This window comes from Microcaecilia unicolor, chromosome 4, assembly GCF_901765095.1.
Source record: "Microcaecilia unicolor chromosome 4, aMicUni1.1, whole genome shotgun sequence".
NCBI classification, from domain to species: Eukaryota; Metazoa; Chordata; class Amphibia; order Gymnophiona; family Siphonopidae; genus Microcaecilia; species Microcaecilia unicolor.
This window is the reverse complement of record NC_044034.1, coordinates 144,671,510-144,686,096: the sequence shown is the minus strand read 5'-3', so window position 1 is coordinate 144,686,096 and position 14,587 is coordinate 144,671,510. Positions and strand designations below refer to the sequence as shown.

Here is a 14,587-nt window from a genome sequence, read left to right as displayed (position 1 = left end):
TCCTACTGTGAAGGATTCAGTAAAAGAACTTGTCCATCCAGAATAATGTAATATCAACAAAGGCCACAGTCCTAGAATGGATCGATTACCCAGGGATATATAGCATCAAAACCTATCAATTCCCCCTCCCTCTCCCCCCCCCCCCCCCTCACACACACACACACACTTGATGCACGCTGGATCACTTTTCATACATCAGCACTGGTGCAAAACGGCAGTGAGAGGGCCAGCAACACAAGAGGTAGCATATTTGCAGGGTGCTGCATTGTAGACTTTACCGAATGAGGAGGGTTTTTTTCTTCAGAATAGTCCATCTGACTTAAACTTGGTATGTCACTAGTAGCAACTGGTTTAAATTTTTCAAAACATGCTATTCTTGATTTGTCACATGACTAAACCAGATTTAGGTATCACAGAAATGTTTATTTAAACTGCAACCAGTAGGTTCTCTTGTTCTACGAATTTGCTTTAATTAAAGCACGTTCTGTTTGTAAAGAGTGATAAAAGAGGTCCACTTTTTGGGATTACTAAGGGAAAGGGCCCCTGTGTGGGGTCACTGTGGGAAAGGGTCTCTGTAGGGGATTACTTTGGGAAAGGGTTCCTGTGGGGAAAAGGTCCATGAGTGGGATCACTGTGGGAAAATTGCTCTGCATGGGGTCATTCTAGGAAAGGGTCTCTGAGTGGGATCACTGTGGGAAAATGTCTCTGCATGGGGTCGTTCTGGAAAAGGGTCTCTGAGTGGGGTCATTCTGGGAAGGGGTCTCTGAGTGGGATCACTGTGGGAAAATGTCTCTGCATGGGGTCATTCTGGGAAAGGGTCTCTGAGTGGGATCATTCTGGGAAAGGGTCTCTGAGTGGATCACTATGGAAAAATGTCTGTGTGGGAAAGGGTCTTTTGCGTGGGACTAATGTGCAATTTGCATTTTCATTCCCTTCTTGTAGGTTCAGTTTCTCCACTGTTTAAAGCAAGCAGAAGTTGGAGGTGAAAGTGAAGTTGTGGATGGCTTTCATGTGTGCAACCAGCTGAAAGAGCACGATCCTGAAGCATTTCACATACTGTCTTCTGTTCTAGTTGATTTTACAGACACTGGAGTTGATTATTGTGATTTTGCCCTCCAGTCCAAACACAGTATTATCGAGTAAGTACCTGCTCGCTTCATGTTATACCCACCCAGGACACAGTGAGCTACTAGTGAAAAATGTGTGATCAAATCCAAATAAAGAAATAAATTCTGTGATTAAGGAGATCTCTGGGTTATGCAAGGTCTAATCCTGACTTTTCTGTTGGCAGACCGTGTGACCCCCAGGCAGATCACAGGATCCTTCTGTCCTCTGGTCTGTTTAACAAACTATAATAGAGTAATTATTAATTATAGCTCTGGTCCTCTTGTCTTCCAGAAACTCATGAATTTTGATGTATAAATAGTCCTCCGGGTCATCCACTCTAGACCAGTGGCGTAGCTACTATGGGGCCATGGGGGCCTGGGCCCCAAAGATTTGGCCCTGGACCCCCCTGCCGACGACCCTCTCAACCCCCCCCCCCCCCCTCCTGATGTCAACCTGCCATCGCCATCTGCTACCTTTGCTGGCAGGGGACCCCAACCCCTGCCAGCCGAAGTCTTCTTCCTTTGTTTGGTTTCCAAGTCTGACGTCCTGTAGGACGTCAGACTCGGAAACCAAATGAAGGAAGAAGACTTTGGCTGGCGGGGTTTGGGGTTCCCCCGCCAGCAAAGGTAGGCGGGGATGGCGGGGGTCGAGAGGGTCGTCGGCAGAGGGGGTCAAAGTTCGTAGTGGTGCTGGCGGCAGTGGGGGGGGTCAGCAATGGCGGCGGGGGGGGGTCGGCAGCGCCGGGGGGGGCTAAAATGTGCCCCCTCACCTCGGGCTCTGGACCCCTCTCCCGCTGAAGTCTGGCTGCGCCCCTGCCCTAGACGTGGTTGAGGGTGGGCTATAACTGCAAAGCAAATTGGGATCTTGTGTGGACAGAGGTGTCGCATTATGATTAGAAAAATATAAAGAACATGAATGGTAGGTCTGTAAATTCTACCATGAAATTTGGCAGTGAGAGCAAATTATCACAGGTTTCCTTGACACTATTAGAGGCCAGTAGTGGAACCTGCAGCTCTTCTCAAAGTTTTCCCCCTGCTATGGTCTGTTCATTCTAAAAAATGATTCTTCTCACATGTGTGAGGTTTTTTTTTTTCAGTTTGTTCACAAATAATTGAGTTTTCTGTTCTTTTAACTGGAAAAAATTACAACCAAGTTTCCAAGAACATTATGGCTTGCTGAAAGACATTATTCCTCTGTCGCTTTGATGTCAGCTGGACTTTTGTGACTGAGTTCATCCTCAGAACTTACTGGCGGTGAACAAGAGCCCTGTGGGGAACAGTGAACAGCTGAATGCAAAGGACTGAAAACAAGAGAACACTTTTTAACTCCCAGTTACCACCAGGGGCAGAAGGTTTAAAAGGTCTGTGCTGCCACCTAGTGGCAAGATCATAGTTTTCTTTCTTCCTTTTTGGTTGATGAAGCCAGGTTTCTAACAATTCATGTCATAAGGGACAGACTAGTCCAGGCCTGGTGTTAACCCCACTGCATGCATGGACTTGTAGTTCTGATTTTCTTAAGAACATAACATATCTCCCAGCATGAAGTGTGTTAACACCAAGGTTGGCTTAGTCCAGTGCTGCCAGGTTACCCAGTTCCAGGAATGAGACTTTTTGTTTGGCCAGTCCTGGTTTTAAAACTTACATCCCAAAGCAATGTGATATTCATAGTCCCTCCCTATTTACTTAATGAAATCAGTGCTGCAGATCCCATAATGCATCAGGATAGATTGGCAAAAATCCAGAACTGGCTTAAAATCTCCCTCCTGGAGCAGGGTAACTTGGAAGTTCAGTGTGGTTACCATAATAGTCCACTTTGAGGTCATAAGTAGAAATAAAACAAAACAGAAGAATGGAAACTAAGGTGATACCTTTTTTTAATTGGACTAACAATACATTTTTTGACAAGCTTGCGAAAGCATGGCCTTCTTCTTCAGGTCAAGATCCAGGAGACAGCATATCATTTGCTACCATGAGGAGTAAGGAAAGTAACTTTTACCTTCTTTCTTACAGGTTGGATGACAATGGACAAGTTCTCCGTATCAATTTTAACAATGCAACCAGGGACTCTGTGTTTGATACTCCCATTAAGCAAGTACAGCCATTTTATGCTGCCTTGAAGAAGTTGGTTAGCCTTATGAATGAACCCACAAATGTGTTTTGCTATCGGATGAAACCAGGTCAGTGAATTTCTTCTGGTTATTAGCATTTGCATCCCTGAGAGATCGTGGTCCTGCACAGGACTACGCTGAAAGCAAGTCCTGTTCCACATTGCCTTATAGAGCAAACAAAAATGTTGGCAAAGGCATAGCCAGACTCGGTATTTTGGATGGGCCAGGAGGTAAATTGGATAGGCCCTTTTATGCGCACATGCCTCCTCTCCCCCCCCCCCCCCCCCCCCCAACCACACCACAAATATCTTCCCGGAGATATTTTTTAAGAACATAGAGGGTTTTTTCCACCTACCCCACATCTTCTCCCTCTCCTCCGCAGCATCCTGACATCTGCGCTCCTGTCTCTGAACTCCATCCCTCCCTGGTGTTGGTAGAGGCGTCCTCTATGCCTGCAGTAATTCATTCTCGCTGCTTGTGCTGGCCCCACAGGCTTTCATCTGCCACATCCTGCCTTCACTGACTTCATTGCCTGCTTCCTGTCTGGTGGAACATGGCAGATGGAAGCCTGTGGGGCTGGTGCAAGCAGCGAGAATGAATTGCTGTAGGTGCCAAGGACGGCTGTACCAACACTGAGGAGGGAAGGGGTTCAGAGACTGGAGCGCAGATGCCGGGACGCTGCAGAGGAGAGGGGGGAAGAGAGCAGTGTGGCACTGCAGATGGGTGGGCCTGAACCAAGCATGGGTGGGCCTGTGCCCACCCAGGTCCACTTGTAGCTATGCCACTGAATGTTGGGGAAGGCATTTAAGGATCTGAGGGCTAAAATCTGTGATGTGTATCCCATTATCAATCTTGAACTACATCTGCTATTTCAAATGACAGAGCATCCAGCCAAAGGTTGTCTTCTAAGGTCACAGGTCACTGTCTATATCATCTTTAGCACTGTTCCATTTCTCACTCATCCCTTTCAGTGAATTGCCTGATCAACCAACCAAATGGTAAGGGATATAGTTCATGGATGTGCACTAGTACATATTAACATGCATTATTTACTGCAAGTCCTGGTTGATACAATGAGAACTACTTACTAATAACACTTGTTAAACACACGAGTGTGCACTTTAGTAAATGTGGACCAAAATGATTTCAAAATACTGAATGAAATATTAACTGCAACATTAATCTTAGGTAAATGGCTGGGGAGATAAAGGAATTATTGCCTGTTCATGTTCTGTGAACTGTGGCAACGGAGGGGTTTAGAACATAGTAAATGACGGCAGATAAAGACCAGTATGGTCCATCCAGTCTGCCCAACAAGATAAACTCATTTTACATGGTATGTGATACTTTATTTGTATACCCAAGTTTGATTTGTCCTTGCCTTTCTCAGGGCACAGACTGTAGAAGTCTGCCCAGTACTGTTCTTATACTAAGTTCTGAAGCTAACATATAAGCCCCTTAAAATTTACACTCCAGCTCATCCCTATCTATTCAGTCACGATCAGGGTGTAGACCGTGGAAGTCTGCCCAGCTCCCGTTTTGTTTCCAATTACCAGCATCGCCATCCAATCTCTGCTAAGATTCCACGGAACTATTCCTTCTAAACAGGATTCCTTTCTATTTATCCCAAGCATGTTTGAATTCCATTACCATTTTCATCTCCACCACCTCCAGCGGGAGGGCATTCCACATATCCACCACCCTCTCTGTGAAAAAATACTTCCTGACATTAGTCCTGAGTCTGCCCCCCTTCAACCTCAATTCATGTCCTCTAGTTCTACCGCTTTCCCGTCTCTGGAAAAGGTTAGTTTGCAGATTAATTCCTTTCAAATATTTGAACGTCTGTATCATATCACCCTTGTTTCTCCTTTCCTCCAAGGTGTACATGTTCAGGTCAGCAAGTCTCTCCTCGTACGGTTTGCAATGCAAATCCCATACCATTTTTGTAGCTTTTCTTTGCACCGCTTCCTGTCTTTTTACATCTATAGTCAGTTATGGCCTCCAAAACTGAATACAATACTCCAAGTGGGGCCTCACCAACGACTTGTAGAGGGGCATCAACACCTTCTTTCTTCTGCTGGTTATGCCCCTCTCTACGCATCTTAGCATCCTTCTGGCCATGGCTGTCGCCTTGTCGCATTGTTTCTTCAGATCCTCCGACACCAACACCCCAAGGTCTCTCTCCTGAGTCGAGCTTACTAATCTCTCCCCTCCTATCCGGTATATCTCTTTTGGGTTTCCGCACCCCAAGTGCATCACTCTACACTTCTTGGCATTAAATTTTAACTTCCAGACCCTCGACCATTTTTCTAATGTTCGGAGATCCCATCTCATCGTTTCTACTCCCTCCAGGGTATCCACTCTATTGGCTATTTTCGTGTCATCCGCAAAAAGGCACACCTTTCCTTCCAACCCTTCAGCAATATCTCCCACAAATATATTAAACAGAATAGGCCCCAGCACCGACCCCTGAGGAACTCCACTGCTCACCTTCCTTTCCTCCGAGCGGATTCCATTTACCACCACCCTCTGTCACCTGTCGGTCAACCAGTTTCTTATCCAGTTCACCATTTTTGGTCCTAAGTTCAACCCTTTCAGCTTATTCACAAGTCTTCTGTGGGGAACCGTATCAAAGACTTTGCTGAAGTCCAAGTAGATTACATCTAGCGCACGTCCCTCATCCAGTTTTTTGGTCACCCAGTCCAAAAAGTCAAAAAGATTCGTTTGGCAGGATTTTCCTTTGGTAAAGCCATGTTGCTTCGGGTCTTGTAACCCGTCGGTTTCTAGAAAGTTAACTATCCTTTCTTTCAGCAGCGACTCCATTATTTTTCCTACCACCAATGTGAGACTTACTGGTCTGTAGTTTCCCACTTCTTCCCTGTCTCCACTTTTGTGAAGAGGGACCATATCCGCTCATCTCCAATCTCACGGAATCTCTCCCGTCTCTAAAGATCTATTAAATAAATCTTTAAGAGGTCCCGCCAGGACCTCTCTGAGCTCCTTCAGTATCCTGGAATGTATCCCATCTGGCCCCATAGCTTTGTTCACCTTCAGATTCTCCAGCTGTTTATAAACTCTTTCTTCCGTAAACGGCGCAGTATCCACTCCATTCCCAGACGTTCCCTTGGCAGCCAACCTAGGTCCTTCTCCAGGATTTTCCTCTGTGAACACCGAAGAGAAATAATTGTTTAGCACGTTCGCTTTATCTTCATCACTCTCCTCATAGCCATTCTCATTATCTTTCAGTCTCACAATTCCATTCCTAGAAGGGAGGCTTTATTTACTTATCATTAAGCAATCTGTTAAAAATGTAGAGTAAGGACTGAGCTTGGTAAGTAAAAGCCATGTGATGTGAGATTTCAGAGATAAATATTCAGCTGCAAGCTGACCATATCACTTTAAGAGGATACTATATCCATTTAAAATTAGGCAGATTCTTAGTAGCAGCTGTTCCATGCATCCACCATGCTTTCTGTTGAGAAATATTTCCTTTTTCCCTCTTTCACTCTCATCTTAAGGCTCCTTGTTCCAGAGCCTCTTTTCCTTTGAAAGAGACCCACCTCCTATATATTTATAACTTGGAAATATTTAACTGTCTTTATCATATCTCCCCTAACCTGCCTCTCCTATGGGATATACATATATTTAATGCTATAAGTCTGTCCCCAGATGCTTTATGATGAAGACCACTGACCATTTTAGCAGCCACTCTCTGGACCAACTCCATCCTGTTTATATCTTTTTGAAGAGCAGTCTCCAGAATTGTACACAATATTCTAAATGAGGTCTTGCCAGACATTTATATAGAAGCACTATCACTTCCTTTTTCATGCTGGCTAATTCTCTCCTTAGGTACCTGAGCATCTTTCTGGATTTTGCCGTCATTTTTGAACCGGTTTGGCCACATTAAGATTGTCCCACCCCCTATACTGAACCTCTCCCTTGGGTTCTTGTAGTCCATATGTACGACCTGCATATTTTAGTTTTAAATTATAGTTGTCAAACTATAAATCAACTTTCACTGATTTCTTCCTTATGTTTTCCACACCTTCCAAGGTTTCTATCCCATTGCAGATTTTAGTATCATCTACCACAAAAAAGTCTTACCCAACAGTCCTTCCACTGCTTGTGAAAACATTGAAAAGAACTAGGCCAAGCATAAATCCATGTGGCACATTTTTGACAATATTCCTTTCCTCAGCTCAACTCCATTTACCACTACCCACTGTCAACCAGCTTCTAACCAAGTCAGTCACTTTAGTGCCCACATCAGGGGTACTCAGCTTATTTATAAGTTACCTATGTGGTGCCATGTCAAAGGCCTTACTGAAATCTGAGCATAGCACATCAAGGGCTCTCCTCGATCCAACTCTATTGCCAGCCAGTCAAAGAAATTGAGGTACTGAGATGCAAACCAATGCAAATAGTTCATCAGCACTGTGAAATAGTACTTCACGTACAACTTTGCAGATGCATCCATCTTATTGGTCATCCCTACCGGACATTTTTTCTTGCTTTGCTAGTTGTGAGGTTTTATGTCTTTTTTTGTGTTTGAGTGCCCCTGATGGGCCAATGATCAAAAGCAAACATGGGCCAATAGCGCCATACTAGCACCTGCGTTTTCTCCCGCCCGATGATCAGAGACGGTGAACACATGTAATAATGCGCTTGCCAGCAAGCATGCAAACAAGGGTCTTCTGCATTGCTGCCTCATGATCAGCGGGCAGCACGCCAAACAAGGGCGCAGCTACCACTGCAAACCTTATGCCAGCTTGGAGCTGGCATTAGGGTTTGCTAGTGAGGGAGGAATGAGAGAGACCCACTGAAGAGATTTAACAGGTGTGGGATTTTCTCCCGGGCCTGTCAAACCTAAGCCTGCTCCCCCCCCCCCAAAAAAAAACACAAGACCTGGAGATCCAGTGGACTTCCAGGCCCCCCACCCTCAAAGCACAAAATCACTGGTAGTCCAGTGGGACTTTTGTCTTCCTCCCCTCCCACCCCTCCACATCGAACAAAAATGCCGTGGTGGTCCGGTGGGACCGCTGTCTATCTGCCCCTCCCCCCCTCGGTGGCCTACATCTCTGTAGTGGTAGTAGTTGCAGGAGGGAGGGACTAGCACTCCCTCCCTCCTCTTCAGGTGCCTTCCCAAAATGGCGGCTTCCTACCCTGCCTGGGCATCCTGGGATGCACAGGGCGGGGCTTAACCCATATATGGATGTTAAACCCTGTCCACCGCATCCCAGGATGCACCGGGCAGGGCGGGATGCTACCATTTTGGGAAAGCACCCAAAGAGGCGGGAAGGAGTGCTAGTCCCTCCCTCCTCCAACTACTATGACTGCGGAGAGGTAGGCTGCCGGGGGGGGGGGGGTGGATAGATAGCGGTTTCACTGGACCACTAGGGCATTTTTGTGCAATGTGGGGGAGTGGGAAGGAGAAGCTAGCAGTCCCACTGGACCACCAGGGCTTTTGTGCTTTGAGGGGTGCCTGGAGGTCCACTGGACCTCCAGATCTTGTGTTTGGGAGGGGGCGGGCTTAGGTTTGACAGGTCCAGGAGAAAATCCTGGACCTGTCAAACCTCTTCTGCTGTTTGACAGATCCAGGCTTTTGACAGCCCAGACCTGTCAAACAACTTCTGCAGGAGGATTTGCCCAAGCACAATCCTCCCACAGAAGTACCCCTATGATCAGAGGTATTAGCATTGGTCATAGGGGCATTATAGCCCCGCGCTGTTCCGGCACTATTTTTAGAGCGCTGTTTGGAACAGCACGGGGCTTCTGATCATCGGTCCATGAGTGAGGGACCAGAGGGAACATGAAATATTTGTGCAAGGTCATCTTTGCTCACTTCTTGCTCTAGCCCAATAGAAGGACTCTCCATCTGCAGAGAACTGGGTTTTCTTCCTCTTAGTGCCAGTGAGAGGACATCCTGGTCCTGCTTTCCATCATCCCTTCAAAATTTTCCTGGGGTGAGATATATCCAAAATATCAAAGAGGATCTGTGCTGTCCTGGCTTTGATCCAATAAATACATTCAATAAAATCTTCAAATTGCAGGACATTTAAAGAGATTTGTATTTGCAACCCCAGTGCAGGTTTGTTTTTGTGAATTTGTAATTCTTGGGGTTTTTTATACTTCTGTTGACAGGCCACATTGTGACCTTTGACAACTGGAGAATCCTTCATGGCCGCCGCAGCTATCAGTCTGATGAGCATGTGTCCCGCCATCTGGAAGGTTCCTATTTGGACTGGGATGTGGTTCTGTCCAGAATGCGAAGCCTTGCACAGTCACTCCGGGCTCCGAAATGAAACTATGTTCTTAGAGTCCTGACGATGTACAGCAAGAGTTGAAATCCTTCATTCTGCAAAACAAACTTTTCTTCTTCAATTAGAAATTCTCCCACTGCTCTTGCTCTTAAATCCAAGCTAAGATTACATGGTGTCTGATTTGTCGGGATAATTAATTTGTCTTTCATGACAATGTGTTTGCACTTGCTCATGTTTTATCTCAGCTGTTTTATTCAGCAGCTTTTGACTAGTGTCTTTGTTAGCATTATTATTTCTTTAAATCACTGGCAGATTTTTATAATGATTTCTAAATGAGAGAAGAAGAAGAAATTTAATAAAAAGATACTGTGATTTCTACAGCCAAAGACTCAGGACAGTTTAAGCTTTGGTGGTAAAATATAAAATTTGCAAATTCTAGAAAGTTCTATATTAGCATAAAAGTTACTGATGCAAATCTTGGCCCTTTTGTTGTGTCCCAAGGGAAGTTAAGAAACATAGGGGCCCTTTTAATAAAGGGTTGCCACGCAGCAACGGGCTTGCCACGTGGCAACCTGGAATTACTAAACAGGAAAAAGTAGAGGCTGATCGAAGGACGAATCCACCATTGGAGATGTTACGGAGAAACACTTTATTGATGCAAATGTTAAGGGACCCGACATGGTCCATGTTTCGGCGTATCACCTACATCAGGGGTCATATGGATAATTCATTGCATTTCAGCGGTTGTCAAACCGAAAGTCTATAGTGCAGTTGGGCTGATCAGAAGCCGCATGCAAATAAACCGCCACTGATAGACTCTGTGGGGTCTGCTCGTGTACAGCCCAATGCAGCCACTAGCAGTAGTTCTGCCTCAGCGCATGCTATTTCCAGCGCTACGGAAAATAATTCCATCATTTGTAGTGCAGTGGTTAGTGGCGCTGCCCGGTTACCGTCGGGTTACCGCAGGAGCCCTTACTGCCACCTCAATGGGTGGTGGTAAGTGCTTCCCTCCCCCCCCCCCCCCCCCCCCCACATGACTACACAGTAAGAATAATCTTACTGCATAGCCTTGTGTTTTTTAGGGGCTTTCTACCCACTGTGGTAAAAAGGGCCCTGGCGTGCGGGAAAAATGGCCCCTGCTGCTACCACAAGGCCCTTTTTACCACAGCTTAGTAAAAGGACCCCATAATATACTCTTCTTGTGCCACACACTCCCAGAAGTCTATGGACTAAATTATTTTGTGCAGTTTTCTGTAAAACCATAATTGTTTTATGTAAAAAGAACTTATCTGAAATACTGTAGATATTTTCCTTTATAAAATAAAGTAATTGGATACAAAAATACATTTTCCTATTCTTCTTATTCATCAGAGAAAGAGCACCAAAATATTCTAGCTTCAAGTGCAGCTGTACAACCTTGCCAGTTATTTATTCAGTGGGTACAAATGGATATAAATAAATAAAATTATAGGAAATTTGTTTTCTAAATCAATCTTGCAATCAAATGGCGCTGGGAGCGAGAGTGTGTAAAATAACAGTTTGAAGATTTAATTCTTCAGTATCATGCTGATGACTAAAGTTTCCTTCCATTCCTCGATTTCTGTCATCTTCTCCTGGACAGCAGCAAACATATCACCAGTTCACCATTACCCAGAGTACCTGCTGCATTTGCCGTTACGGTTGATAACAAATACAAAATTGTGTTGTGGTCAGATGAGGTAGGTGTGAGTCAGGCGTCATTGGGTCAAGGGGAATAGTGGTGGTACGTTGTCCAGTGCGATCCTTGATTATGTTGTGTTGCTGAGTGTGGGGGGTTAAATTGGATCGGAGGGATAGGCTTTTTTGAAGAGGTGAGTTTTTTTAGGTGTTCATGTATTGTTCTCACAGCATGCGACAGTCTGTTCCATAGTTGTGCGCTCAAGTAGGAGAAGCTATTTGTTGAGTGAAAAAGATATTTCCTCCTATTTGTTTTACAAGTATTTCCATGTAACTTCATTGAGTGTCCCCTAGTCTTTGTATTGTTTGAAAGTGTAAAAAATTGATTAAATTGTTTGCAAGCGATAGGATTGACATGGGTTGTACTTCACTGGTTTCGCTCCTTTTTGTCTGATAGGAAGTTTCATATGTTTAACTTTGAAAAATCTGAGCCAGTTTCTTGTGAAGCTGGAGTACCTCAAAGGTCAAGCTTCTCTGCAGATCTTTTCAATCTCTTTATTTTACTACTTTGTTCACTGTTGAGATGTTTAGGGGTGCAGTACAAGTTATACGCCGATGACATTCAATTTCTAGTACCAGTTGAAATTTCATTCGAGGATAGTTTCGCAAAATTGCAGCTATATCTCAAGAGCATTAACCAATGGATAGATGGAAACTGGTTAAAACTAAACACTTTTAAAACCCAAATTCTTTTGTTGTCAGGCTCCCCAAAAGAGGTCATCCCTACTGTGTTTAAAATGAATACTGTTAAAATTTCAATACTGAAGGAAATTAAGGATCTGGGAGTTCAACTTGATTCTCTCTAACAATGAAGAAACAAGTTCATAATGTAATTAAGAAAGTTTTTTCAAACCTAGAATAGTCAGACATACAGTATATAACCCTATGTTATGGATCAGAATTTCCTTAAGATAGTACAGTCAGTGGTATGTCCTCTAATGAACTACTGTAATGGTCTTTTTATCGGCGTTGCAAGTAATTCATTGAAGGCATTACAAGTTGCCCAAAATTCTATAGCAAGGGTAATTACAGGTACTTCATTCTACAATCATATTTCTCCTATTCTTAAGTCTCTGCACTGGTTGCCTACGAAATATCACATTGAGTTTAAGATATTACTATTGGTTTTTAAAGTTTTAAATAATTGTGTCTCACCGCTGCTTTGTTACACTCTGAAACTTTATCAGCACACATGTTCTCTGAGATCTTCTCAAAAACACCTGCTTGATGTTCCATCTTTTCATCAAGTGTATACTGGAGAATATAGATCCTCATTTTCTATATCATTGGTCCAAAGTCATAGAATGCACTACCCTATGAGCTTCACTCGGTAGTTTATATTGCACAGTTCAAGAAAGACTTGAAGATGCATATATTTCTCCAGGAATATGGTTTAATGGATTCAAGATGTCACTTTTATTTTGAACCAAGAACTGACTGTGACATATATTACTGACTGTTTATTGTGATATTATGTTTATGATGTATTATCTATATTGTTTTTAATTTTAATATGCATGTTCACTTGTTCACCACTTACAATTTCATGATAATGTGGGCTATAAATAACTTTATTATTATTATTATTACCCATTCTATACCAGTCAGGATTATGTGGACCTCAATCATATCTCCCCTCAACCGTCTCTTTTCTAAACTGAAGAGCCCTAACCTTTTTAGCCTTTCCTCATGTGAGAGGAGTTCCACCCCCTTTAGCATTTTGATTACTCTTCTTTGAACCTTTTCTAATTCCACTACATCTTTTTTGAGATATGGCAACCACAATTGAATGCAATACTCAAGGTGAGGTCACACCATGGAGACATACGGAGGCATTACAGTATTTTTGGTCTTATTTACCATCCCTTTCCTAATAATTGCTAGCATTCTGTTTTTTCTTTTTTGACCGCCGCCACACACATGGAGGGGCATTTTTGAAAGAACATCCAAGTCACAATTGAGACATCCTGCTCATAACATCCAAAACAATAACCATTGCACAACCATTTTCAAATAGAAAAACATTGGGATTTCCTGTTGAAAAATAAGTGAGAAGCATGTTCTTGCACTGAAAACATCCAAAACGAACAACCATTTTCCAAAATGAAACATCCAAAATATGGATTCCAAAAAAACAGGCGCAGAAACGTCTGTCTAGCATCACTTGTACAAAAATGGCCACACAGACATCCCTGCAGACAGAGGGGCAGCCTAGTGGTTAGTACAGTGGACTTTAAACAATGGGACCCAGGTACAAATCCCACCTTAATTTCTTTACATCTTATTGTGAGCCCCCCCCCCCCCCCCCCCAGGGACATATAAAAACCTCCTGTATACTAAATGTACACCACTACAATAGCCATCATGCTTGCAAGTCTCTTATAAATTCAAGTACCTTAGGTATTTTTATGTTCCAGGAGGGCTCACATATTAGTACAGAAATAAAAGGGTTAAAGTGGGAGTTACACCAAGGTCCCCTTGTTCAAAGTCCATTGCACTGACTGCTAGGCTTTTCCTTACACTTGCTTGTTGCTGTATTAGGAATGGCCATAATATCTGAAGCTATTGTATAGCCTGGTATCCACTGTCACTTTCCACTTCTTAGGGGGTGGGAGTAGGTCAGTAAGCACTAGGAGATTAAAGAGGGGTCATGCCTTCATCCCTCCAGTGGTCAGCTGCTCAGTCAGGGCACCTTTTTGTACCCTGGACAAGATCTGTTCGAGCAATCAACGATCACCTAACCTTTTGGAAACTGCTGAAAACCCACCTTTTCAAACAAGCTTACCCAAATGATCCAACTTAAACCTATGTACCCATCCACACAACAACCAACCAAGTGTTAATGACAATGAGCTAGACCCCCTCCCACACCCTCCCACCAATCTTCCCACAACTCCTCCCCTCTACTCTCCTACACCAAATCTCCCAACTAACACAAATCATCCCCACCCTAACTCTCCCACCTACACTACCCCTTCTCTTGTCATAGCAAATAACTGCTTCTATCTGCTACATTACTACAGCTTGTACTTCTCTCCGCAATACACTGAAATCCTATCTACTATGTAAGCTGCATTGAACCTGCCATGAGCGGGAAAGCGCGGGGTACAAATGCAATAAATAAAAATAAATAAATTGAAACAATTCTAAATAAAACTGGCCTTCTTTTTCACCTTGGACATTTCTTCCCATTCCATTATCACTGAAAGAAATCCTAATTTTGAGCCCATCCTAGTCCCACCCAAAACATGCCTCCAACACCCCCCCCCCCCCTTTCTATTTAAATGAACAACAGTGTAAAACATCCAAATTCTACCTTTCAAAAATCGCAGTTTGGATGGATGTTTTTCTGCCCATTTTGAGACATCCATTTTCTTTGAAAATGAGCACCATA

The 14,587-nt window shown here is 43.7% G+C and overlaps 1 protein-coding gene across 1 annotated transcript in view; it reads left to right on the top strand.

Moving 5' to 3' along the window:
- Nucleotides 1–10,447, top strand: part of BBOX1 (gamma-butyrobetaine hydroxylase 1) — a 133,680-nt gene extending 123,233 nt beyond the window's left edge. Inside the window, exons 6-8 of the mRNA XM_030200694.1 lie at nt 943–1,139; nt 3,117–3,283; nt 9,359–10,447. Coding sequence (XP_030056554.1) covers nt 943–1,139; nt 3,117–3,283; nt 9,359–9,519 — 525 coding nt within the window. The 3' untranslated portion in view covers nt 9,520–10,447. The remainder of the gene's footprint in view (nt 1–942; nt 1,140–3,116; nt 3,284–9,358) is intronic.
- Nucleotides 10,448–14,587: the final 4,140 nt, after the last annotated feature.